The 25,603-nt window shown below is 41.9% G+C and overlaps 2 protein-coding genes across 5 annotated transcripts; one reads left to right on the top strand and one right to left on the bottom strand.

The window, feature by feature from the left end:
• Positions 1-351: 351 nt before the first annotated feature.
• rab23 (RAB23, member RAS oncogene family) lies at positions 352-6,216 on the bottom strand. Of its 2 annotated transcripts, XM_079169014.1 has the most exons (8): positions 5,847-6,216; positions 3,954-3,980; positions 3,489-3,680; positions 3,316-3,401; positions 2,947-3,103; positions 2,763-2,845; positions 2,600-2,692; positions 352-2,495 (listed from the first exon to the last, which is right to left on the bottom strand). In XM_079169014.1, the coding sequence occupies exons 3-8, from the start codon at positions 3,641-3,643 to the stop codon at positions 2,362-2,364; spliced, it is 708 nt and encodes a 235-aa protein (XP_079025140.1). In that variant the 5' UTR covers positions 3,644-3,680; positions 3,954-3,980; positions 5,847-6,216; the 3' UTR covers positions 352-2,361. The 2 variants fall into 2 exon arrangements, with proteins under 2 accessions (XP_079025140.1, XP_079025141.1); XM_079169015.1 differs by lacking the exon at positions 3,954-3,980.
• An 883-nt stretch (positions 6,217-7,099) lies between these two features.
• On the top strand, positions 7,100-25,397 carry prim2 (DNA primase subunit 2). Of its 3 annotated transcripts, none has more exons than XM_079168858.1 (14): positions 7,100-7,168; positions 7,777-7,917; positions 8,071-8,183; positions 9,165-9,259; positions 9,352-9,472; positions 10,225-10,320; positions 11,407-11,544; positions 13,970-14,037; positions 15,722-15,794; positions 16,038-16,223; positions 22,368-22,494; positions 22,647-22,729; positions 23,753-23,821; positions 25,000-25,397. In XM_079168858.1, the coding sequence occupies exons 2-14, from the start codon at positions 7,782-7,784 to the stop codon at positions 25,228-25,230; spliced, it is 1,536 nt and encodes a 511-aa protein (XP_079024984.1). In that variant the 5' UTR covers positions 7,100-7,168; positions 7,777-7,781; the 3' UTR covers positions 25,231-25,397. The 3 variants fall into 3 exon arrangements, with proteins under 3 accessions (XP_079024984.1, XP_079024986.1, XP_079024985.1); XM_079168859.1 differs by lacking the exon at positions 7,100-7,168 and adding an exon at positions 7,175-7,270; XM_079168860.1 differs by lacking the exons at positions 22,368-22,494; positions 22,647-22,729.
• Positions 25,398-25,603: the final 206 nt, after the last annotated feature.

Below are 25,603 nucleotides of genomic sequence, written 5' to 3'. Positions count from 1 at the left end.
CAATGTCAATGAAGCAGATTACTCAGGTTGAGTCTATAGACAGAGACCTGTTGGCATCACATATGTCTTTAAACAGATCATAACAATCATTCACTGTATGAAGTTACAGACAAAAGGACGATAGTAACAGTGCTGTAGCCCCATGCTGGTCAGCTTCAAAGATCTTGGTAAGTTTGACAATAAAGTATTAATTCATGGTCTACTTACTCGCTTTTCTAAGAGCTTTTCAACAACATCCATTGGCCTGGGTAACTCTGAATGAATACAGCGAAGCATTTCTTTTGGTTAAAAGATTGTACTGGCAGAGGAATATTGTCGTTTGAAATGACACACCGGATGCTCAAGAAAAAAAGTAAAGTTTTATTTATGTCAGATTACCATCAACTTTCCCCCCCAAACATAACAAAAGAAGCACATTTGTGTGGCACACTCAACGTAGTGATACCTGTTTTACCGTTTAAGACAAAAATCCAACAATGAGGGTTGTTCTTGTCAGTCTGAAAGGACTCATACGTTGGTTGGTCTATTTAAATGTGTGAAATATGATGAGTGAAAAAGTAGAGTAACAGTAAGACACAAAGATCATTACAACACCTGAGTGACAGCACATAGGTATGGTTAGTCTTTAAGATTAGATGCCATCTTCATGATAAAGTGCGCTAAATCCATTCAGGCAAATTAAAACACAATGTTGCAAATTAGAGGAGCTTGGGAAATAACTACATGTATTTACAGATTTACTGTGCAGGCAATTTGAAAACAAACAGCAAGAGTAGGGATTAAAAAGCTTACTGGTGGTCGGTGGGGGGGGGAAATGTAAACGAGGACAAGGCATTGAGGCAGAGCGACCCAGGTTGAACATTCACCGATGTGGGAAACAAAAAGGCTTGCATGCATTACAGTTATGCCACAATGTTTCTTTTCTTCAACACAGCACTGTTTACAGACACCCAAATGACAAAGCTTGAAATGTGCGACGGTATAACTGGAACATATTTCAAGCACCTGTTGGGATTTTCACAATAAAGTTCATTTGAATCTAGGAGACGTTTCTAACGAGAGATCGGAGATAAATTACAAAAACGTGCATAAACATGTATCCCCAGATGTCCTACATATTGTAATTGCATGTAGAATACCTAGAATTGTAACTATTCATAAGGAAACGTTCATCTTTCTTTGTGCTCCGTAAACTGGCGTCTCTACAGATTTGTGGAAAGGCTCGATGCAGTATGCTGTGTTGAGAACTAAGCCTTTCGTCTGGGAGATCTTTTTAGAGCACTTTCATGACTTTTCTTGCATAATCAGGCACACACTAGCTCAAGGCTCCACACCACAGGGACAGACACTGTGGATATGAATGATGTTTGCAAAATAGAAACTGATTAGAGACTGCAGAAGCCGAACCGAGACATAAAAACAAAACCTTGCACCGTGTTTAGTGTTTAGAATGTTAGAAATATAGTGAAAATCTTCCTCCCGATACATAGATACTGAAACGTATTTACTCCAAGGGTTACCAATGAGTTCCTCCAAGCTGTACCGGAGTTAAAGAAAAGCACAGTGAATATGTCAATGGTAAACAACTGCAATCAAAAACATAGTGCTATAACTGATGGGGACTTCAATTCATGTTTTACACCACAAAGCCCAAAACTTTGTGGGAAGTCTTAGAATTGGATTAATTTATTTGAGCGTAAGCAGACATATAGAGGTGATCCACATCACTGCAGTGTTAATATTTAACTACAGCCCAGAAAGAAGAGGTTTGGCACTATGTCACTCGACACCGTTTCGATTCGTACAAAAATACTTCTGCACAGAGAATTAGCTCTGGATTCGATAAGTGTTTTGTCCACAACAAACAGTTTGAACCACGGTATGCTGACGGAAACAGAACAGGGTGCAAAATTAGCCGTGTATCTTCTACAACACGTGCAAACATACTGCACGGTTCAAATGTCAAACGCAGGAATGGGCGACTGTAAAAAGTGTCCAAAGAGCAAGAGTGCAACCTTTGCTGTTACATATTCCAATGAGAGGATTGTGTGTCATATCTAATACATACATGTACTGCAGCTGCAGCTGTTGCTGTTACTTAAGGCAACCGCAGGGACGGGTTTTTGTGCGCGGATCATTAATGGAGATCCAAGGCTGAATCGAAGGAAACTCAACCGTCAATGTGAGGAAAGGACTCAGGACACAGATTAAACATCAGGTTATTAGAGGAGTAGTAGAGGAGTGTTTCCCAGGTTGTCTGGGCTTTGGTCTCTAATTGTGGCTACCTCCACAAAATACAACAATGACCCATTTAGTCTTAGAAACAATGGCCAGTCACTAAACCCTAAATGATTTATTCATCTACAGTAGGCTGCAGCTTCCAAAAGGATTTTTACTCTTCTTGGTCCTTTGTTTGTTGGGTCTCAAAGTGATGATTTCTCTGCCGTTGCTGGAGCTCTGGTTGCAAACATTACTACTTGTGGTATTAAAAACACCTTTGGGGGGGGAACACAATTTATGAGTAACGTCACTGTAGCGAAGTACTACAACTTAAACTGTAACATTAAAAAACAAATGATTTAAGAGAAAGAGTCCTCACCTATTTTATTGCTTGTTGTATGCAGCACCTCGGTCTCTTCTGCCGTTTGCTGCTTGAGTCGCTGGAGATACTTCTCAGCCAAGTACTTAAAAACTACAAAAAGAGGACAGAGATGTAATGGCAGCATTAACCAGAATGAGACGCTTTCAGTTGTGCAACCTACCCTCATTGACATTGAGGTCCTCTTTCACTGAAGCTCGATAAAATCTCAGCTTGAGCCTTTTAGCCAAAGCTTCGGCCTCCTCGCTGCAAGTAAAGACAATTCACAGTCATTACCATTCATCCTGAACACTCAATTGCTTTACTGCTCAAGTAGGATTATTAGAATAAAGACAGCTACCGCTTACTTTTTTATAACGGTCTCTTCCAGGAGGTCAATTTTGTTCTGCACTAGAACTGTGGGAATATCTCCGACCTCGGCCTCCAGCTTCTCCCTCCAGCTGTCGATGGCCTGAAACGACTCCCTGTCCGTGGTGGAGAAGGCTAGCACACACGCTTGGGCACCTGGAATGCAACAAGACAACACAGCCACCGTTCGTGTTTTTGATTCTTTCAAATTCTTTTAGCTCAAAGATAGCGGTGCTATGTGTGCCAGAGCGTGTGCTTTGGTTGAATGCCGTGCTGCCAGTGAACCACCAAATCTGGGAGAAAGCTGCTCTTAACCTCAGTGACCCGAGGCAGCAGTGTTGTATTTGTCACGGCGGTGGGGGTCTTACCACGGTAGTAGGCCTTAGTAATGGCGTCAAACTCCTCCTGCCCGGCGGTGTCCCACAGCATTAGCCGGACGTCTTCGTCATTAACGCTAAAACAAAGAGCGGGCACAGTGAGGGCGGTACACACGGTTGGCAATATCTGAAAGAGGAACGTAAACCTCGGAGGAGTTGCTTACATGATCTGCCTTTCCAGGAAGTCCACTCCGATGGTCTTTTTGTAGTCCTTGGTGAAGACGCCCTTGCAGTACCGTTGGATCATACTGGACTTGCCGACAGCCCCGTTGCCGACCACGACCACCTTGATGGCCACTTCCATGTCCTCCTCCAGCATGGTGGTGACGTCTGGCTGCTGTGCTCACTTCCACTGCCTGGGTAGTTTCAGTGATGTGACACAAACACATAAACCAACTGAAAGTGTAAAATAAACCAAACATTAATGTTTGGCACATGTTTAGATACTGTAAGTCCAACACACTCTGGTCTGGTTTACATTTGAAGCTTTGTGTCCGTGACAGGAAGCAAATGTGCTCATCTTTGAGTGTAACGGTTAGTTATGTAGCTGATTTACTGAAACAGATGGTTAAGTTTGGTTTGTAGTCAGAAACGTCCTGCACTCTGTTTGTAAAAAAAAAAATACTTACTGAAAAGCTTTAATTTTCAATCAGACCCTATAATTAAAAAAAAACAAAAACAGAGTTCAGACACAGAAAACTCTCAAAAACGTGACTTCGGCCACAATGAATGTTGAGCTTGTATTACAATGTGAGCTCTCTCTTCTCCATAAACTAACATGACGTCTACAAGTTATAAGAGAAACAGTTACAATCACACTCCGTCCTTCCATCTAGATGCTTCAGCTGTATATAGACATCAAACTGATGAAACAGAAATGCTATGCTGTGACTATAAATCTGTTACTATCCTCTAATGAGATTAATAAGAATAATAAAGCATCTGAGCATTTTTTTTCCACCTACAAGTTATTCAGATTAGATAAAGGTGGTAAGCAATCAACTTTTATTAGGTGACATATTAGCAGACACATCAGTCAGGTGTGTAAATAACATGAAACTTCAGCTATTTCTTGCCCAGTACAACCCAAAATGTAGAAGATACATTTACATTACAAGTTAGTAAGTTACTCTCTATGTTTGAATGTTTTCCTATTATTCTTTTTGTATACATATGTCAAACATTATGACAAAATCTCAAATAACCATGAGCTCAGCAATTGCGTCTTATGTTTGGTCAACAGTCAAAACTCTGAAAGCATAAACAACGATTAATGTGGAGAGGTAGTTCCCTCTAGGGAAGGGCTTTATGTACACGATGACTGGAATCATCCTTTAAACTCTTAACTGTTGTAAATGTGACTAGTTGTGCGTCTGCAGCGACGTGTTTATCCTTCCATTAGCGCCGAGAGCAGCAGTCTTCACATAGCAACTGGGTCTTCCACAGTTATGTGTGTATGTGTGTGTGTGTGTGTGTGTGTTTGTGGAGCTGCTGAGTGCGATGCTAAACAGTATTGTGGGAAAGCTGTTCCCGGTGGATGCTGGCAGCCTACTGTGTGACAGCCTGTCTGGATTTGAGTCACAATATGTATCGCAGTCAACCATATTATTCATCACCTATGATTGAGCTGTATGACGCAGCAGTTGTTAAAACATGCAGGGCTGAAAATAAAACAGCCTGCTCTACACAAAGGTTTGATGTCCATTCGGTAAGGAGTTAACAGCTACATGTATACTCGGGGTTAGATGTCACCTGGAAGTCTCTTAAATTGATCCGATTTATGTTTAGTGAGGAATCAAGACCATTTCTATAAGGCTAAAAAAAAAAAATCTAACTAATTTGTGAAATACCTGAGAGTACCAGCTGTCCATTACCATCAACTCCAGTATACTAAACATCAATCAGACATTTAAACAAGTGGTTTTCCAAACCTGCACAGACAACTATTCTATCTTTAGTGTGTCTCTTCTGGTTATCATAGTCATACCTGAGACTATTAACCCTTTCATACTACATGTCTTAAAGACAAGACAGAGCATCTGAAATACACTTAGCATGGTAGCAGAGTATCCTATGCATTACAAGACACATATAAATAAACTCGGATAAGTATGTAGAAGGTAATACACCTCCCCTCTGGAACAGTGAGTCATCTTCACAGACACTAAACTCGGGCCTAAAGGCGGGGGCACCGTTAAAGCCATTATTCTAGAGCACAGAGAGAATAACATGACTATAATGCCATTAAGATGTAACTACTCCTTTCTGTTGAGGTTTACTGGTGCTGCAGGTGGTGTTTACAAAGTCCGTGAGGGGAGTTAAGTCTTTAGTCAACTTTGAATTCTGCTTCATTCCCTCAAATCAGAATCCCTTGGTCTTGATATGACTTGTTGAATAGCTGACAGGAGAGTCTCCAGGTACCAAGCAGCTGCTCGTATCACGTTAAAGCCGTAAAGCTGAGTGGAGGACCGACTGTGCTGGTGAGTAAGGATGTGATGCACAGAGTGGGTTAGTTCGCTTACCGTTAAAACCACTTTCCAACTCATCCGGTGTCCGCCAACATTAGATGAGCTAACCAGACAGTTAACCCGCAATCACATATCTCCAGCCTTCCTCCGCTCTTCTCTGTGGTAGACGCTAGTGACTCCGGTGCTAAGGTTACCTAGCTTAGGTTAGCCACTAAAGGAGAAAATAACCTTCTGCTCTCTATCTTATATCTATCTTATGACTGCAGAGACGTAGCGTTCAGGTGAAGTTTAATCAACGTCTACAGCTAAATACAATCCGTGACATTTACTGGAAGACAACGCATTGCTAACTATCTATTCGCGAGCCTTCGTTGCAGCTAACTGCGTGCGCAATGAGAGTAGCTAACCAGGGTAGCTGGCTAATGTTTGTTGCTAAGCAGCAGTGTCAAGAGTTTCTTCTTCTACTACTTCTTGATGCTTTTTAGCGCATGAACAACAACAAAATATCACATCACTGCCACCAACTGGTAGGAAGTGTGATTACACCTCTAAACACTGAATGTAAACATTTATAAATAGTATAAATGCTGATGCAATAATGCGTAAAATATAGCATTTTGATATCCTAGATGAAGCTAATGTAGTTTTAAGTAATTTATATACTGTTAAGTATCTAAATCAAGCTCATCATGGTTTTTAATCTAAAATCTGAAATATTGATTTCTAATATTTATAGTCGAGTAGAAATTACAGTAATACCCTCTGAAATGTATGAAGTAGTATAGCAATTGGAAAGTATAGTATTAAGTATAAAAATAAAGTACTTGTACTTGAGTAAACGTACGTAACGATATATGAATATGTTCTCGTAGCTTCACACTCAACAGCAGGACAACCGAGATAATAGTTTTCCAACGTTTCCATTAACTGTTTGCAGAGAGCGTCTGGATAAAGACAGGGTGCTAAACCTTCCAATTCATTGAAGTAACATAATAATGTATGTTAGGAAAAAAATCGGTCTATTTATGTGTTGCGGGTGCGTTTGTTATGTTGTACAAATGCCCCCGAAAGTTCCTGTTGCACCCAGGTCGAGTCATGAAAATAATGCAATGCACAAACCATGCTTTGTTTGACTACACGACTAGTTGAGGATAATGGAACATTGTGAAGTTTTTGTCTTTTCTTATCTTTTTTATAGAAGTCCTCATTGACCGGGGTGAAATAGCGGGTCACGTGGTACAACTAAACGAGCGCACACACGCGACGACAGGTCTCTCTTCCTGTGTCGTCATCATTTACCCGCGTATGAACAGCCCACATTGTTTGGCGGGATTGAGCAGAGAAGAAGAAGCAAACAAACCCCCGTCGCCTGTTCGGTAATAACGACAATAAATCCGTTAAATGTTGTTCCAGTACGTGTTGTGTATAAGTTGCTGAGCTCGTGTTAGAAGTTTACCGTCTTCAACCCGTTTAACAAGGTAGTTTGCTGTCTGTTAGCCACAAAGACGTCGCTATTCTTTATTATGTCGTATGGAAGCAGCTTCAAAGTACCTTACTGAGTTGAGTGAAGGCAGTTTTCTACACAGGTTTTTGCAGATAAAAGTTAAATTGTATGTGGTGCCACTTCTGCTCAGTTAGAATGGCACTACGTTAGTACCAGAGGTTAGGTCATTTATGGATTTTGTTTTTGTAAATAGGATCCTTTTGATTTGTCAAAACCAAATGGGGCCAATGGATTGCTAATTGTTGACAGGGGTACCTTATGTATCCAATATATCATTTTCATTTATTCTCCAAACCGACACCCAGGTGAAGACGTAGAGCTGAAACAGAAATAAAGCACGAGTCGTGCAACTTATTTTAATTTCCATGACCATTTGTTGAAGCTCACACACTGGACGTTCCTGCAAATATGTCAGCATGCTGACTACTAGTGGCCGACTGTCTTTATTCAAAACACTCTTGTTTTCTCTCTCTCCATCAGGAACCATGGAGTTTACAGACAGGAGAAAGAAGAACTCTCAGGCAGAGCTCTATGGATATCCTCTGCAGTTCTACGGGCAGCCACCTCTGGAAAACATCTGTCTCACTGAATTTGAGGCATTTGCTGTGGATCGGCTGAAACGTAAGACCCGGGTCTCGTGCTCGTCTGATAATATTTTGAGCTGTTGGCATTTTCTGTAAGCGGCCCTTTCTCTGCTTTTGTGAAATGCATTTTTTTAATGTGTTTAAAAAAAAGGCCTGATATTTAAAATGTCTTCTTTTAATGCCACCGCAGTGTTGAAGACCATTGAGAATTTGGGCGTGAGCCACGTGAAGCTGTCCGAAGAGTACAAAAATAAACTGGAGTCTGAGTCTAAAGCCCTGAACTTTCCTTACAGACCAGACGCTGTGAGTATGTTTAGCTTCATCATGAAGAGATTTCTTCATGACAGTTTACCAAATCTTTACTTTCACGCAGGCAGGGCTTAAAGTTAGCACCAGCCAAGAGCCTGGTACATTTGCTTCACTCACCAGCCAAAAAACACAATGCTAATCTACCAAAACCAAAAAGCTGCCAAAATTGAACATGCACCAACCATTTGGCAGATGGGCAAAACTTTTGAATGTTTGGGAACATGTCATCACTCTGCAATCATCCACCGTATATGTGTATGTCGGCAGTTATTGCTGCACACTGTACTCCATTGTGTTGGTGGTCGCCTTAAATTGCAATCAGATGCCACTTTATTTGGGTACACTGAGCCAAAACCAATGCAGACCAATACGACTGACCTGTGCTGTTAAACAGGCATGTAGTTGAATTATTTTGACCATCTTGTTTACATCAATGGCGGTAGGCTAAATAACAAACACCTGTCAGTAAAACACGCCTGTGGCTGGTGCTATGTATTTAGCTTGATCTGCAGCTTTGACTTCTACGGCTTCGGTTGATTCTGTAGTACAGATTTCAAACAAAGTAAAATGTACTTGTTAGCATTTTTGTGAACCTCAAATTATTTCATAATCGTGCAGCTGACTTGACAGTGAAGACGATAATCCATAAAAATGACGACATCTTCTGGAAAGTGTGTGAATGGCCGTATCAAACCACAATAACTGATCTCAGAGGCATACAGTTGGCTGCTTACTTTGCAAACTACAAATGAATTACTAGAGCCAAAGTCATCGTCGATGGACTACAGGTAGTGTAAACATGACTGTAGTACCTGTTGTGTATACAGAGCCACAAAACTCCATTTAATACATCTGTTATTTGGATTTTACCTCACAGCTAAGATTATACACAGCAAGACAAAAGTTATGAAGAAGAAGTGAATAATGAAAACAACTATATCTTTAAACATGCTGTTCCTGCTGTCGCCCGTTAAGAATGACAAAAAACCTCAGATTGGACCAAGTGAGCCTGAGAGACGAAGAAAGGACCACATCTCCCACTTCATTCTCAGACTGGCCTACTGCCAAACGTAAGTTTAGTCGTGAGTGAGTTTGTTGTCAAATCAAATGTAATTTTTAAGAAGAATGCAACTGAATGTTTATTTCCAATTGAATTGTAAAGGGAGGATCTGAGGCGGTGGTTTATACAACAGGAAGTGGATCTTTTCCGCTATCGCTTCAATGAACTGTCTCGGCAACAGAAACTTGAATTGCTTCACAGAAATAATCTGCAGTACGACACTGTGAGTATGTCTTCCTTTACATATTTTGAAAGCCTGTTTTCTAATTGAATGTACTTAAACTCAAAAGGTTCACTTTTGCTCAAAGAATTACAATATTATTTTCACCTCCGGTTGCTTTTATTGGTTCACATCTGTGAATGTAAAGGCTTGTGGACTGATCTGAAAGTGTCTGTAAAATATGTATTTCTATACAAACCTTCAACATTTATAATAACAACTAACCAAGAGAAGGAAAAGTAACATTTGTGTTGAATTGTATTTCCACTAGATGGAGCTGTTTGATTGATTTAACACACATGAATCTTAAGGGTTTCCTTCAATGGTGATTTAAAAGTTTAAATGTTGAAAGAGGTTTTTTTTTTGTGCTCTAATTTTGTGGCAAAAAGAAAGTATTTGTGATCAAATGAGATTTCAGAAGTGATAAATGTAGATAAATGCTATTTTTACCAGTCACAGTACTCCTAATCCAATGTGAATAATAAGTGTTTAGCTAATCTTTTCATCTTAAGTGAGTCTTTAGGCCCAACTAAGGAAAGAACCGAGGCTGGCTTTGCATATTTTAAGGGAGAAAATGAAAAGGCAACTCTTTTAATAATCCATCAACACATTATGTGTGAAGCAAGGAGGAGACCGACACCTACATCTGATAAATGATGTTTGGCTTACGCGAGCCTCAACTGTATTAACACGGACACAGCGGAGCCTCTGCAGCTCTTCACTGAAACTCATCTTTGTCATCAATAACTCTTCAGGTTAGTGTCGAGGAGAAGAAGGGTCTGCGGGATAAACTCGTCAACTCCAGTTACAGCGTCAGTGGAATCACTGTGGAGGAGCAGGACTTCTACAAAGTGAGTTACTCGTCTCTGACTCACACACACACACACACACACACACACACACACACACACACACACACACACACACACACACGACTCACATGGTGAATAAAGAACAAAGACACCGAGACAGTTATTTTTTTTTACTAAATGGCAGAAGTTTAATAAAGAAGTTTCAATGCTAAATCTACGGAGTAGTCCTTTTGAAAAGTGATTTCAAACTCGATGACTACTTGGATAAATGAATCCTTTGTCAGTATAATTTGGGTCTCGTTCAGAGGTGTGTTGAAGATAATAACTGTCGCGACACGTTGCATCTCAGATCACACACTTTTCTCTCACAGTGTGACTCGCTGTCAAATACGATTGGGAGCATTTACAGAAACACTTTTGTCCTTCTGGCAATAAATGAAGTTTTGTAAATCCACAGATTTGGATTGTAGTGACTTCTGCCTTTTGTCCGATGTTAAATTTGGACTAATTGCCGCACAAGCTTTCTCATTCGATTAACCCGAACTGTGTAATCTTAACCTGCCAGGAGCACCAGGGAAGCAGGGGTGCACATTGAAATAAAACACTGATTTATCGTCTTACTTGTGTTTTCTCTCTTCGGCTTCCGTACCTCTGGGGCCAACATTTTGTCCGATGGTCACAGACCATCTCATGACATAAAATAAATGGACAAATATTGTTCCACGAGGAGGTTTAAATCAACTTATTGGAGAATCGAGTTCTCCCAAATGTAGAATTTCCATTCTGCATCGGAGGATCTTTCCTTACTTCTAAATAAATATTTGGACATAATGTTGAATCACTAAATCTCTAAAATAACTGTCTGAGATCATCTTTATATAATTTCACCGTTGAATGGATTTAAGTCAACAGTTGTCTCTTCACAAAATGAAAGAAGGAGAGAGGGGAACATACGATGGCCTTGACTTTGAATTTACTTAAATAAATCACACTCCCTTTTATCTAACATCACTAGAATACAAAGAGCTAAAGGTGGGCCTCAGCATCCTGACATTCACTACGCATTCAGAGTATTAACGTCTGTATCTTTTGAATATAAACTATATTTTTTGTTTTTCTTTAAAGGTCCCATTTCAGGATGCCCTGGATCTCGTGCGAACAAGGAAAGTGTACCTCAAAGCGGGCTACGTGTACATCCCTCACCAGGACATCGTCACCATTGTTCTCAACGATTTCCGCACCCGGCTGTCCAAAGCTCTAGCAGTGAGTGTTTGAAGCTCCTTCACTGTTTCACAAAGAGTTAATAATGATATGGCAGAAAGCTCAAAAAGAAATGTGTGTATATTTGACCACTTGATTAGAAAATGAGATGATGGGTACACATCAACAATACTCTGGTATGCTGTGGAGTTTAAATGATGCTCAATTGGTCCTAAGAGGCCCACAGTGTGCCAAGAAAATCTCCCCCTCACCATCACACCTCCTGCCTTACATCTGAAGGGGGAACCGTGGTTGTTGCCTTCGGGGGCCTTAAAGGGAAACTTGGAGAAATGCGAGGTTCAAATGAGTTTGCACACATGTGACACGGGCACAGCTAGTATGAAAAGTGCTCATTCTCCCTGCAGGCATGAAGGGAGGGGGGTGGGGGGGGGGGGGGGGGGGTCTGTGAAGGCACAATACCAGCACGTTTGCGCATTGAATGCCCTGAGGGACGTGGAACATGGTGTTTCCAGGTCCAGAGGCGCTCTGTATGAAACATGCGAGGAGACAACCATCGTTACACCGCGGTGAGGCGTCCTGACTCGGGAACAGGCACAAGCACGCTCAGCAAGCACGAGCAGTGGCACTAAAGGTTTATGAATAGACTTCAGTATCATTACCGAGATGAAAGAAATCTACAATATGCAGCTCACAGACACAGAAGAAATGATAATAAGTCAGTGTAAAGGCCAGCGAATCATTAATGCTCTGATTGGAACGTCGACCTTTCTGATGTCGGATCGGCATGAGGGATCAGTGTTTGCATAACGCCGTCCACCTTCTGCTGAAAGTGGGCTCATCATTATTAGACCTGATCCCCCTGACGGGGTCAAACCACTGCAGGTCTTCAGTCCAGTTTGTCCAAAGTAGACCGATATGCTATATTGCAGATGAATATGTATCATAACTCTGCTGCACTGGTCATGCGTGTGTCACAGAGAAGATAGTTCAATCCTTTTTTTTTTTCAACACCACAAACAGTCTTGACCCAGATGCCATAGAGTTGTTTGTTTTAATTATGACTTGTACGTGCTCTCGAGTGGGAAACAATGTAATGGTGACGATGTTTGCACGATGTGCGTCGTGCATCATCTTGTCAAAGGAGTCGCCGGTCTCGATGGCTTTCCAAAGCAGCGTTTTGAGTCTGCAGTTTGAACAAAGGAGTGTTTTTGGTTCGGTGGTTTGGTTTTGTTGTTCGACCCTTTTTTGTATTTAACTGTGTCGGCACTTTAAATCAGTCTGTTGCCCGTGTTCACGACAAAGAGCGGCTTCTGTTTAGCCAGAGATCTAAACGGCCTGTCGGAGCGCTCCGTTTTAAAACCCACTACTTGAATGTGCTCAATTTAATACAATTTCACAATAGTGATTTCTGAGAGTAGTTTTTAAATGTAGCTCACTCATCTCACCATGCACGCAGAGCATCTTGACCTGCTGCTCTGATGACGTGCATTGACCGTCACAGAAGCGGTAAACGGTTTATTGTGGCCGACTTATGTGAAGAATCCTCTCAGGACTCCACTGGCCGTAGAACCCGGTCTGGAGTCCAAAGCCTGATTGGGTACCAGATTGTGTGTCCTTGGTGTAGTATAGAAAGTCATTCCCGCTGCACTAATGTCTTCACAGTGGGCAGCGTGCACTTGATTTGCTTTAACACATGTCCTCCATCATGGGACAGACAGCAGGACCATCTTCTCCAAATCACAATAGGAAAAGCAACTAAAAAAAAAAAAGAGCAACTTGGACCAGTTCTGCCATCCTCCCATTTCCTGCTAATTATCCGGACCACTAACTGTTGGAATGGAATAATGCTCCAAAACAATTTTGCTTGTAACTGTGCCGTTGTGACTGTTTGTGTGTTTACTATAATGGTTATTTACCCCCACCGGGGACGACGCGGGGACATCGCAGAGAATGTGTCATTAAAAAGGCATGAAATTGAAAGCTGCTTCTCCATATCACTCTTGTTATTGGTTGGCTGTTCATTTTAGCAGAAAACAACAGAAATATTGTGAATGTATGAAGCTTGTGTGTGTGTGTGTGTGTGTGTGTGTGTGTGTGTGTATGTGTGTGTAAGGCAGTCGTAGAAGTGATTTAGACTGTGGACTGGTGCTTGTTTGCTGATTGGAGTCCATGTTCATAAAGCAATTAAACAAAGTAAAGCTTTTTGTGTGCGAGGGATGAACATCCAGTCACACTCAGCTGAAAAGTTCACTTCAGACAGCAAAACCAAACGTCAGGAGCAGGGGGGGCGTATACAGATGTTCCAGCATGGGGTCATACAATAATGACTTTAAAGAAACAGTAAATTAAGTTAATGTAGCTTTATTTACATGTTGTTCTGTGATGTACTTGCCCTGCAGTGTTGCGCTGTCCTTTTTTGAAAAGCACGCTCTACCATTTACTCATGTGATGTCCGTCTCCTCTGCAGCTGACAGCCCGCTCGCTACCAGCAGTGCATTCTGATGAACGCCTACAGCCGCTCCTTAACCACCTCAGGTAAGCAGCGGCAGGATTAATAACTGTGCTGCCACTTTGCCAGGACTCCGTTTTGGAGAAAGAAGAAGAAGAAGAGATTTAGCAGGATTGATTGGCAGCTTGTGGCTGGTCTGAGTAAACCCAATCTGTCCTTGTAGTGAAGTCCAGATGTTGTGGGTATTTGTGTTGCCTGGCTCCGTGTGCAGCGTCGTCTATTCCTATTGTTACAGTAACTAATACTGACTAATACTTCTCATGCACTGTACTGTATCTCCGTGTTGAGCGTTGGGGCCATGCGATGGATTACTTAATTAATTTTATAATAGTTTAATGCAAAGGGGCATTTTAATGGTAAAAGTAATGGATTAAATCGAGCTCAGTGTACAGCCTGCATGAGCCAAATTCAATATTGTTGGGAAACCTGCTTAAAGTCGTGCTGTGAGCGAATGTGTTCAGCATGTCAAGTGGACAAAGTGCAATTAGCTTCTTTCAGACAGGACTGGTGCAGTAAAAGCTGTTGCTTGTTGTCGGTGTGTTGGAGGTTTAGGTTTTAACCAAAACGCAACACAAGCCTCAGAAGCCTGTTGCCTCATTTAACTACCTCACCAAAACGGCCTCTTCTTTTGTCATCAGTTGCCATATTTAAAATTTGTTCAACAAAAAAAAGCAACAAACCGTGCTGTTATTTGCAAGTGATCAGATGGGATCAGTGTGTCCACATACCAGCCTGTATGCATGTGTTGGTGTAACTACGTAGCTACGCTGGTGACGCGGCTTTCCATTTGACTAGCAAATGACTGGCAGCTATTGAAATTGGTCCAGCACTGAGGGAAAACGCTGAAGCCGCAAAACGGGCTGCAATGCCACTCGGTGTCAATCCGCGTCCAATAAATGAGCTTATTTTTGTTACTTACAGGCTCAGATTGACAACATTATGGGAATGTCCCGACAGAGAAATATGTTTTTCTTTTACCTTTCGCTTCATCCCGTCTGGTTGTTATTATTGTGTTATTATTGTGTTGTTATTGTTAGTTGTTGTGCAATGATGGTGCACTGTCCGGACGGATTACATTGCAGGCAGTTTTGCTCAATACTGGACCAGTTTAAGAAGTTTTGTCCACACTAGACACAAAAATGTGGGGAAATAGGCTCCAGGCTTAAAGATGCCGAAGTTACCGTTCAGCAAAAAGCACTCGCGTTTGCATTAAATAGTGGCTTAATAGCAACAGTGTTCAGTTCAGCTTCAATGGCAAAGAAGAGCAGCTCAGAACACAGTTAGTGTTTATCTCACTTTAGATAAAAGTAAGAATATGAATATACGGGTGGAAGAAGTCGTGTTGCCCGATTGTTGATGGTGGATTAGTGGGCAGAATTTTCAGATTAGTGGGCTGGCCACTAATCTCTTCGGTAGGGGGAGCACAATGTGAAGTAAAGCACGGCCATGCAGGACTCAACGGTTGCCAGAGTCATCGATTTAAACATCTGATGGCGGCGCAGCAGTTTTACATTCATGTGACGGGAGGTTACAGCGGATGTTTTATATTTACGTTTGAAAAATGGTTGTGTCTAGTCTTCCGTGTCGGGTCTTACTTTGATTACATTGAGTGAACAAATATCTAATCAGATTTCGTGGCCCTGATTGCTTCTAAAATGGTTTTATTTGTCACCGTCCTGATATTTTTTAAAAATGCGTTTTTTGTTTTAGTCACGCCTATGTGGGACAGGATTACAGCATCCAGAAGAATGTTGGGAAAATCTCCTTGGATCAAATTGATTCGGTAAGTGTCATTGACCGTCTACTCCTTAAATGTCAAGTTTAAGTTGCCATTTAGCTCGAGGAATGTGTGGTGTAAAAGCGTATAATAAGGTTTGTGTAGTTATCCTCGTGGCACAGAGCTAGGAATGAAAATAAAGTGTATTTAATGCCACTTCAGGGTCAAAAAGAAGATATAGAAATAAAACACAACAATAGATATTCACATGTCCAGATGGATTAAAGTGGCATTGTTGTCCGCCTCCAGCTTTCTGGAAAGTCCTTCCCGCTCTGCATGAGGCAGCTCCACCAGTCCCTCCGAGAGAACCACCATCTCCGCCACGGCGGCCGCATGCAGTACGGCCTCTTCCTCAAAGGGATCGGCCTCTCCCTGGAGCAGGCGCTGCAGTTCTGGAGGTCGGAGTTCATACGAGGCAAAGTGGATGCTGACAAGGTAATGCTATAATGTGTTTTACGGTATTACTTTTGACTGCTGAACTTCCCGTTAAATGTTAAGTCTCTGCCATCAATTACAGAGACTGCGGCGGCCTGACAAAGACTATTTTACCCCCGCCATAGTGCCATTCAACGCCTCAATGGGCGGTGCTGTTTCATTCGGGATGACGTGACCCCATCAAAGCTGTATTGAGAAGAATAAATTACCCTGGTAGCATTATTTGCATGCACTCAGTACTAATGAAGACTTAAGTGCTTGTGGACTCCGATGTCGTGTCTCTCAATAGAAGAGCGAGACGCAGTAAAGACATTACAGTTTGTTTTGCATGAAGAGAATCACTTCTCTTTATGTGAATAGGAGACAAAAGTGACAGGATACTGCACCTGATGGAACAGTTCACAGAGAACAGATAGAAGTTCATCTTCTCTATTGTTATAATGCTTTAAATTATATATACATTATTTCTATTTTAAAGGAGCCTGGACTGCAGCAACATTTATTTAACAGTTGTGAACTATGTTATTCAAGCCGCGCTGTCAAGAGAATAACTGTTCTATAGATAATTAGGCTTGTATCAGTTTGCCTTCACAGATACGACTTTACAGTGAACACCACAGACTCTGTGTGTCCTGGCTGGCCTGTCTAAGTGAGATATGGAAGATTCAGACTTCATTTCATTTTTATTTATTTTTTTTATGCTCCATCCTCAGTGCGGCCAGTTGGTTGTCGAGATATCATGTCTCTTACGAGACACGAGAAAATTAACTTTCAATTCCAGTGAGTGAACTTCACTCTGTGCCGTCGTGTATAGTAGCAAAAACAAAATACAATCTCCAAAAAGTTATGAAGTTACAATTTGTTGATTTGATTGAGAGACCAATCTGCTAATTGAGAAAAGATCAATGAATTAAAAATGAACATACACATACGTCATGACAGCTATTAAGCTAGAGAGGCTGCAAAATGTGCGATCATTCACCAACACTGTTTCTTTTACACCGTCACACGGAGCGCTTTACGTCCAAATGAATGTTGGCCGTTTCCACAGAGATGTGGCTGGCTAACGTTAGCTAAACAAAGTGTGAATGCTGACTTGGTTCATTGACGAACAAAGTAACAACTACCGGTACAGAGGTCCAGATTTAAAGAGGCATAACGTTATATAATTTGGCAAATTGGCGCCACCTCCTGACAATAATGGAGAGAGCTGTCTAACGTTAGCCCTCCTGACTATTGTTAAATATCAATAACTCTTGAATGCAGTGACGTAACGGCCCCTTCCTTCTTCTATATTGAGTATTTCTTGCACTGCAACAGGAAATAAACCGACACATTTGGGCTGTTCACGTTTCACAACTGTGAAATGGTCTATATGTTTATTACAGAACTTTTAATATATACGTGTATAAAAGTAAAACATGTGATCTTGTCTTGTCACTTGAGCTGCTTTTATAATTATTTATATTTTCTACCGTACATTTGAAAAGTAAAAGCTTATGTAAATATCGTCCATCTGACCTGCGGTGATAAACACTGCTTAATCTCTCTCACACACACACACACGCACACACGCACACGCACAGTGTGTTGCATTTTTGGGTGCGCATCAAAAGCTGGGTGCAAGGTGAGTGCCAAGAAATCATTTAATTGTGAGTTAAAAAGAGACCCGGTGCAGTGATCTGGCTCTGTGTTGTCTTTTAGATAATTATTGTGAGTAGTTGTAGATCGCATGGCTGCCATGTCGCTCCGGGCGGTCTGTTCTCTTTCCAGTCCGGCGACATGTTTTGCATCCGCCAGACAAAGTGGTGGGAGATCTTGAGCCACCTGTTTACCGCCGGGGCCCCAGTTTCTGTTGTAATGAGAAGACGCATCAAATAGTTCTGACCAGACAAAGATACACACAGAGTCCTTCGTGTATTTAGCTGTTCAGGAATCAGATTATGTTTTTCACGTCTCTTAGCCCGTGCAAAAGAACACGTTTGTAGAGAGGAGGAGGCAAAATACAATAATATGCAATTGGTAAAAGGCAGAGTTGTCTATACAGAAATGTATCCGAACTAATGTGAGTGACAAAGAGGTGAAAGCATTCCCCAAATCCCCAAATCCTCAGTGAACGTGGTGTGAATAGAAACTCATTTCAAAAATGTATCTACCTGGAAAAACCTTTTTATATGATCTCCTAAAAAGCAAAACATCAAAGTCGAGGCGTAAACAAGTGAACTGTATTAATATTATTTAACCTCAATATGGTCGGTCCAGGTTGTTCCAAACCAAAAATCCCCTTTTCTACTTTTGAGTATGAAGCATTAAAACTGACCGGGACCTGCCTCTGAAAATACAACGTATAACTGTAGAAATGAGTATCCTGCTGGTGTACCTATTAACTGTAATGACCGCCGGTGTTTAGGACGAGGGGAAACGAGACTGAGAACTAACACGGTTGCATTACTATTCCGCCATGAAAGTAAACAAAAATACCCCCGGTAATTTGTGGAGCTCTTTGAAAGGGTTTCGCACTGCAGCAGCAGAACATGTTTGACATCAGGGCAGTTATTTCTGAGTTGTTTACTCTCTAAAGACTAAATTCAGAAAGAGGTTGTTGTTGTTGTTTTTTTGTGTGTGTGCAGACATTTAGTCGAACCATCTAAAGATTTCCCGTCACCCCTTTTTGTGCAGCGTTGTTACCGACGCCTTTTAAAGTGCATTTCTAGACTAATAAAGCCGAGTCTATCCATTCTCTCCAGTCCTCCCAATCTGCCGTTGCCCCCCCCCCCCAGTAAGAGCCTCGTGGCAGCTACGCTACATTGAATTCCCGCTGCGGCCCCTCTTCTGGTTCCCGTGTACGAGCTCCCAGAGAACTCGCGATGGGCTGTGCACGACGCCCGGCTCTTGTTCCACGGGCAGAGTGGTGCTGACAGATCGCTGCTCTCACAGTGATGTATGTGTTAAGTTCGGGGACTGCACAGAAAAGCCAGCTCATTAGTATGCGGCGGGCACGGAGGAAAAAGATGGGAGGCAGCGATGCCGAGAGAGAGGCCCGGAGGAAGAGAGCAGTGTAATATTAGACTGGGGGGGATGAAATCAACTTGATCTATCCATATTTTTTTTTTTTTGCCACATGAAGTTAGCGAGAGTGTCTGTTTGGACCACATTTCAGCGGGTTGTGTTGCCCTCGGGGTAGGACTGCTTGTTTTACAGATGTTAACTTCAGGTTAATTAATTTCCACTAACTGACACCATTGCTCTTGTTCTAGCTTTGCTTCGCTCTGGGGTCCTTTCTCAACAATGGAGGGCTTTTATTAGGTGACACTTTATATTAACTGCTCTAAAGTTTGGTTACAAATATACACCCGTGTTATTTTTTTCATGACTGGTATTTTCAGTAGATTTGAAAGTAGCCCCCAGCTGCGTAAATACAAAATCCCTTTTTACTTCACTTTTGTTCTTGAAGGCAGACCAGAGAGGCGATGTTAATGGTGCCGTCATTCTGCCGTTAGGATTCAGGAATTCATTGAGACGTCTTTACTATTTCAGCAACTTGACATTCATTGACCCCAATTAAGTAAACAGAGTATCGACCCGTACGTCGCCTTATCTAGTACACTAGTGATTGAAAATAAAAAGCCTGGAGACTCGGTTGAACGGCTCCTGCTGAATTCTGAAGTTGTACAATTAGTATTTGCTTTCACTCAGAAATGCACAATAATACCAGTTGGATAAATGGCTCAGGTTAGCTGATCACAGATCTGTATCGCTGTGTATATGATGGCTGATTGGTAATAGAAATACCAAACCTCTTGGCTCACATCTTTGAACATCTGAGGCTTTTGTCGGGGAAGCTCCATAACCGTGAGAGAGGGGAAAACCAGGACTAAAGTCATGTAGTGTGAACTATGTCTGAACCGGCATAGTGTTCCAGTGAGCCAGCATGCACAGGACCAGGACACTAAACCTGCAGCTGTCATTCAAGTAACGGAATGTTTTTAGTTTTTTTTTTCTTCCCTAATGACGTTAAGCTCTTTTAGTGGACGCGCAGCACAACTTTTAGGGTTTGCAGCGGCTCACAGTGTTTTTAAGGACTGTGCAGTTCTAATTTGTCTCCATTGTCTTTTAGTTTAAAGATCTACCCGTGTGTTGTGTGTAACATCAAACTTCTTAACTTGAGCACACTGGCAGCGTTTCATAGTCCCTCACCTTTTTATTGTTTTTAGGTTCCGAAAAAAAAAAGCCTGTAGTGCAGATTAAAACGGGACTTATTTTAATGGTATTACATGTAAGAGGAATCTGAGCTGCAGGCACATCAGTCACTGTGGACTGACTGAGCCTAAGAAGCCATGCCAAGTTTACACACACACACGCTCGCACACACACACACACACTCGCGTACGTAATCCCTTTGATTGTGTCCTATTTCTCTGTCTCCATCGCCTCAGGTTTTCTGTGAACGTGTCCTGCAGTGTGGGGGGATGTTACAGTGACGAAGCCCCGTGAGCCAAGATGTGCACCAGAGGAGCGGTGGCTCTGCTCCTCTTTTAATGCCGCTTTGTGCTTGTGTTCAGACTCTCTAACACAGCTGACCTCCAAACTGAGGGAATTGAGAAAATCACAGCAGAGTAGATCCAGGATTATCTGAAGTGTGGGCTGGAGTGTAGGAACACGGTGGGAATATTTTTAGAGGGGGTTGCATTCAATGCGAGTAAAAATAGGACAAGTTGTGAACAAACTGCAGGCTGCATTGTAGCACATCCGATTCTGACGGGAATCTGAATTCTGCTTTTTAAGGACAAATCAAATGCCTTTTAGAAAACGGCAAAACGGCTGAAATCTATTTTTGGTTGATCTCAGGGTTTAAGAAAGAGTTGCAGATAATCTGTTCTTGTGAAGTTGACTTTGATCTGAATAAAGTCAGGCCACCTCAGTGAGAGTTCATCATTCCTTAGTATCACTTCTTTTTGGACCACATAGGATCTTTTTATGTGCTAATTATTTCACCTAATGCATATTAAACACACTTTGGTGCCGGCGGAGTTCCAAGATGAGTTTTAATAGAGTAGGGGGGTCTTAAATCAGGAAACAGCCTCTTGAATCCTGCCACGCTTCACATAATTAATATTTGATTTATTGTACTTCAAGAAGACTTTATGGATCTGTGAATTGCCGCTGCAGCTTGTCACATTAGCAAGTTCAAGGGTTTTATTGCAACATTTACGCGTTATGATGGGAGCAGTCCTGGTGATCGTGTTCTGCGACTGTCGCAGCACACTGTTTGTATTTTACCGTTTTGATTTTTAGAGGCAGGGTCCCTGTAAATCACGTTTAATGGCTGCACATGAGCTCTGTACATACAGAAGAAGTTCACTGTGAAGAGTGTGTAGCATGAGCCCCGTTAGGAAGTACGAAGGGAGTTTTGGTTTGGAACAACCTGGACAGAAGATGGTGTGACGGTTTGCAGATGTCTTGACACTTTAAAGTTTATTAATACAGTTTACTCGTGTTTGCTTTTTGAGAGATCGTGTAACTTTTTTTCCCCCAGCTATTAAATCAGTGACTCGCATAGTTTGACTGAGAGTTTGCTCTCAACCAAAAGGTCAGGCCCCCCTCCAACGGGCCGTACGATGCTGAGACGGGCAAGGAAATGAGATCACAAACACCTGAAATGTGTTTCCATTTCTTTCTTTTTAGTTTTTGGAAAATATCTTACAACTAGTAACTATAGCTGTCAAATAGATCTAGAGGAGGAACACGTTCAACACTTTCCTCTGGGATGCGGCGTAGTCGTATAAGGTAGTTTTGAAATGAAGATACTCGAATAAAATACCTTTTTTGTAGATACTGCTACGTTGTATTGGGAGGTCCTTTTTCTATTTAAAACACACTCTTCATGCTGTGTCAAAGTGCTCTGCAGGATAAGGGTCAAACGCAATTAAAATGGAAAAAAATATCCATAATTCAGCTATCTGGAGTGTGACGACACCTGTACAGCCGGTTCTCTCTAATCGCTCCATATTTCATTGAGGAAAACAGCCCGTCAGAAGTGACGTGATGTACGACCATGTCTCTTTTCACCCCAACCTTGTCCCTCTCGCGCTCTCATCCCCACTAATGCCTCCTGTCTCCTTTCCTCGCTCTCTTCCTCTCTAGTTCGACAAAGCATATGCCTACAGCGTGCGCCACATGTTTGGCAAAGAAGGCAAGCGAACAGACTACACCCCCTACAGTTGCATGAAGGTGATTTTATCAAACCCACCCAGCCAAGGCGACCACCATGGTGAGTTGATGACTGTCGGAAGAAGCCATTACCCGTGTGATGAGCCACTCGGCTGCCATTATCAGGCTTTTTACTTCAAGTGCTTTGCCTGGAAACTGACACAACTAATCTGTGTTGGCTTATTGTAATACATTTTAACTTTGTGTTTGTAGGCTGTCCTTTCCGTCACAGTGACCCAGAACTGCTGAAGCAGAAGCTTCAGGTCTACAAAGTGTCTCCCAGTGGGATCGGTCAGGTGGGTGCCGTCCTGTCTAGGGTGGGCCTCAGACCGCCCTCTAGCCCCCGCTATCTGCTTCTAACAGGGGACATTTCTCCCCTTATCGCATGTATGTTTATAAAGAAATGTTTACCCAAAAGCATTCATTAGTTTCTGATATGTCTTCCCACAGCAGTGGTTTATTTCTGAATGAGCTGCAATGTAAAGACTGATCACGTGTGGATGTTCGGCATGCTGTTTCTCTAGTCCCCTAAGAGCCTTCCAGTCCAGAATAAACCCCTCTAATTGGAGAGGAAGTACTAAGTGAAGGGTAGTGTTTGCTCCTTTTTAATGTGAGTTTTGTGTGCAATTCTTTTGCAAAATGTTCCCGGTATTCCAGTAAACAAAATAATAAAAACTGCATCATTTGGCATGAACTAAGAAGCGCTCATCACTGATCTAAAACCAGCCCCGGTGATGAGCATGCTTGTAGCAGTATCGCGCTGCAGGCAGCCTTGAGGAATATAGGGAATAATGAAGGAGCCCAAAACAGGCAGGTTCCACAGAGTCTCTCTCTCACTCACTGAGTGCTGGAGACCTTTGGATTGATATTTTAGCAGGCGAGTTACCCAGAATATGCCGTCGCCAACACTCCAGTGCTTTTAGTGTAGTACAAGATTGTGAGAGGTCTTATGTGAAGCAGCCAAGGCCCGGGCTTCAGCATATCTGCTCACATCATCTCTTGTCAGCTTTGCAGAGCTTAAGAAAACCAGAAAGGGGAGAAAAAAAATAGGAAATCCCAGAAATTGTACGAGATGTACGATAAGGTGTAATCGTTGCCAACGGTGATTCTACAAAGAGTTGGATCAGGGCATGAATATTTAAAGTAGCCCAAATAAGCCTGTGATCTGTTTTCTTTGCATTTGCGAAGATCTCTTGACATTATCGTGTGTAAATGTACTGCGTCGGTATCTAACGTTCAACAGTTTGGAGAAGGAAAATAGTCCCATATAAGCCCGTTTCGTCATTCTTTCTACCGTCTGCTTTTTTTTTTTGTCTCAGATCCTGGAGCTGGTTAAAGGGATGCACTTTCAGCTGGCGTGCCAGAAGTACTTTGAGCTGACACACAACGTAAGTGCAGATTTAATTAGAAGCCGGGTGTAACTGGGGCTACCTTTTGTCAGAGACGGGGGTTTGGTCCTCAGGAGAGACCCAGAACTGTCATCACCTCCATCATCAGCTGGCTGTCACAGCCACTTAATTTGTCTAGGTTTATTATGGCGTTCAGATCTTTTTTAGTCCCCCATGGACACTTGTTTAATTTAATCTGTTTAAGTTTGGATGCTTGAGTCATCATCCCTTTCAGTCACACTCAAGGTCCTCGTGTTTTAGAGAAGCAGCGATTTGGAAAAGGAACCAAGGTCTGAAACTCAAATCATTTTTACTTGTGACTTTAAATGCAAGACGGTTTTCAGATGTTGGGTCGTTTCGCATAAATTCAGATTAAAACACACCCACTCACCTGGAACACCATTGTGTAAACTACTGCGATTCTTCTGAATGCACTTCTTTATGCACAGTGACACCCACAGGTCACCAAAGAATACCGCATTCTCAAATCAAAGCATTAAACAAGTTTCTTTTTAGGGGAGGTGGATGAATCATTAGATTAACTAGTGTATATGTATGATATTTTAAGTACAAGTTTATTTATGTTTTATATGTATTGATCAACAACCCTTTCGGCCCAATGCAGAACATTATAATATTTTTCTTGGAAGTAGTAAAATCCCTCCATAATTGCCCTTAAAACACATCACAACTGTTTTTAGAAAATGGATTTTCTTCACTCTAATTGGTCAACAATTAATTTAAAACATTTACTCACATTTAATGGTTTTGAAAACATCAATCACAATTGCCCAGTTGTTTTAACAATGGTGTAAAATGTCCCAGGAAGAGCATTTCAAAGAGCTTGAACGTGTTTAATGGATTCATAGGTTTTTACTCCTCGAGAGTGATTCTGACATTTTATGTCCTGAAAGGGCATTTCATCTTTTCACTCATTTACAACGCTAATTTGGCCATGAAAGCCTGCTGTCCTCATCATTGTTAATAAATTGGTGAATTGGTAATAAATTAGCAAACCATTCCACATCGTCCCCATTGAAGCAGATGTTACACGACCATCTCCTAACAGATGACATAACATTGAATCAACCAATATGCCACCAACCTGCCTCCTCTGACGTCTATTCTCCGTTCCTCTTGTCCTTCCCCTCCTGTGTTTTCTTTATGTCCTTGAGCAGATTGAGGAAGCCAGTTTCTCGCTCAATCACCCCAACCAGTACTTCATAGAGAGCCAGAAAGCTTTGGGAGGAGGCAAGGACGTAAAGCGAGAGACGACGGACACTCCTCATAAGTCGCAGGAAAATCCGGCCGCCAAAGGGTCCAGTGCTACTCGAGAGTCGGCAGCAAACACCTCGCAGGGTTTGTCTGAGATGACGGAGGAACTGGACTCCTACTTCCAAGATGCCTGATTTTCTTTTTCTGTGTTTTTATCTTGTTTTTTTGCTATAAGGACTGGAGGTTAGGTGTGGTACATGATCTAACTTTAGCTGTACATGACATGTTAAGAACTCAAGTTGCATATCGCTCATTGTCATTTCTCCATATTTTGTCTATTCTCAACATGGCAGACTTTAAGTGGACCTAATAAAACTTCCAACGTCAGACCAAAGCAGAGCTTTCTTCCTCACATTTTTTTCCCGTTCTGTCGGTGACACGGCGTCATTCATTTTTCTGTTTAAGCACACTGTTAAAAGTTATCTCTGCATTTCCTTCTTTTTCCCCCCACACTGGTCTGAACTCAGATGGCTTCTATCCAGTCTCAGTGCTCAGTGTTTTGGCAGG

The sequence above is a fragment of the Pholis gunnellus genome (genome assembly GCF_910591455.1).
Source record: "Pholis gunnellus genome assembly, chromosome: 11".
Classification (NCBI taxonomy): domain Eukaryota; kingdom Metazoa; phylum Chordata; class Actinopteri; order Perciformes; family Pholidae; genus Pholis; species Pholis gunnellus.
This window is presented reverse-complemented; position numbering and strand designations above follow the sequence as displayed.

Bases quoted from the DNA above. Each gene is read 5' to 3' on its own strand.
- rab23 (XM_079169014.1), bottom strand. From the start codon at position 3,643: ATGCTGGAGGAGGACATGGAAGTGGCCATCAAGGTGGTCGTGGTCGGC. The intron at 2,846-2,946 runs GTAAGCGGTAGC...CTTTACTTGCAG, and splicing joins GAAGAGACCGTTATAAAAAA to CGAGGAGGCCGAAGCTTTGG. The intron at 2,496-2,599 runs GTGAGGACTCTT...CCCCCCCCAAAG, and splicing joins TACAACAAGCAATAAAATAG to GTGTTTTTAATACCACAAGT.
- prim2 (XM_079168858.1), top strand. From the start codon at position 7,782: ATGGAGTTTACAGACAGGAGAAAGAAGAACTCTCAGGCAGAGCTCTAT. The intron at 10,321-11,406 runs GTGAGTTACTCG...TTTTCTTTAAAG, and splicing joins AGGAGCAGGACTTCTACAAA to GTCCCATTTCAGGATGCCCT. The intron at 15,795-16,037 runs GTAAGTGTCATT...GTCCGCCTCCAG, and splicing joins CCTTGGATCAAATTGATTCG to CTTTCTGGAAAGTCCTTCCC.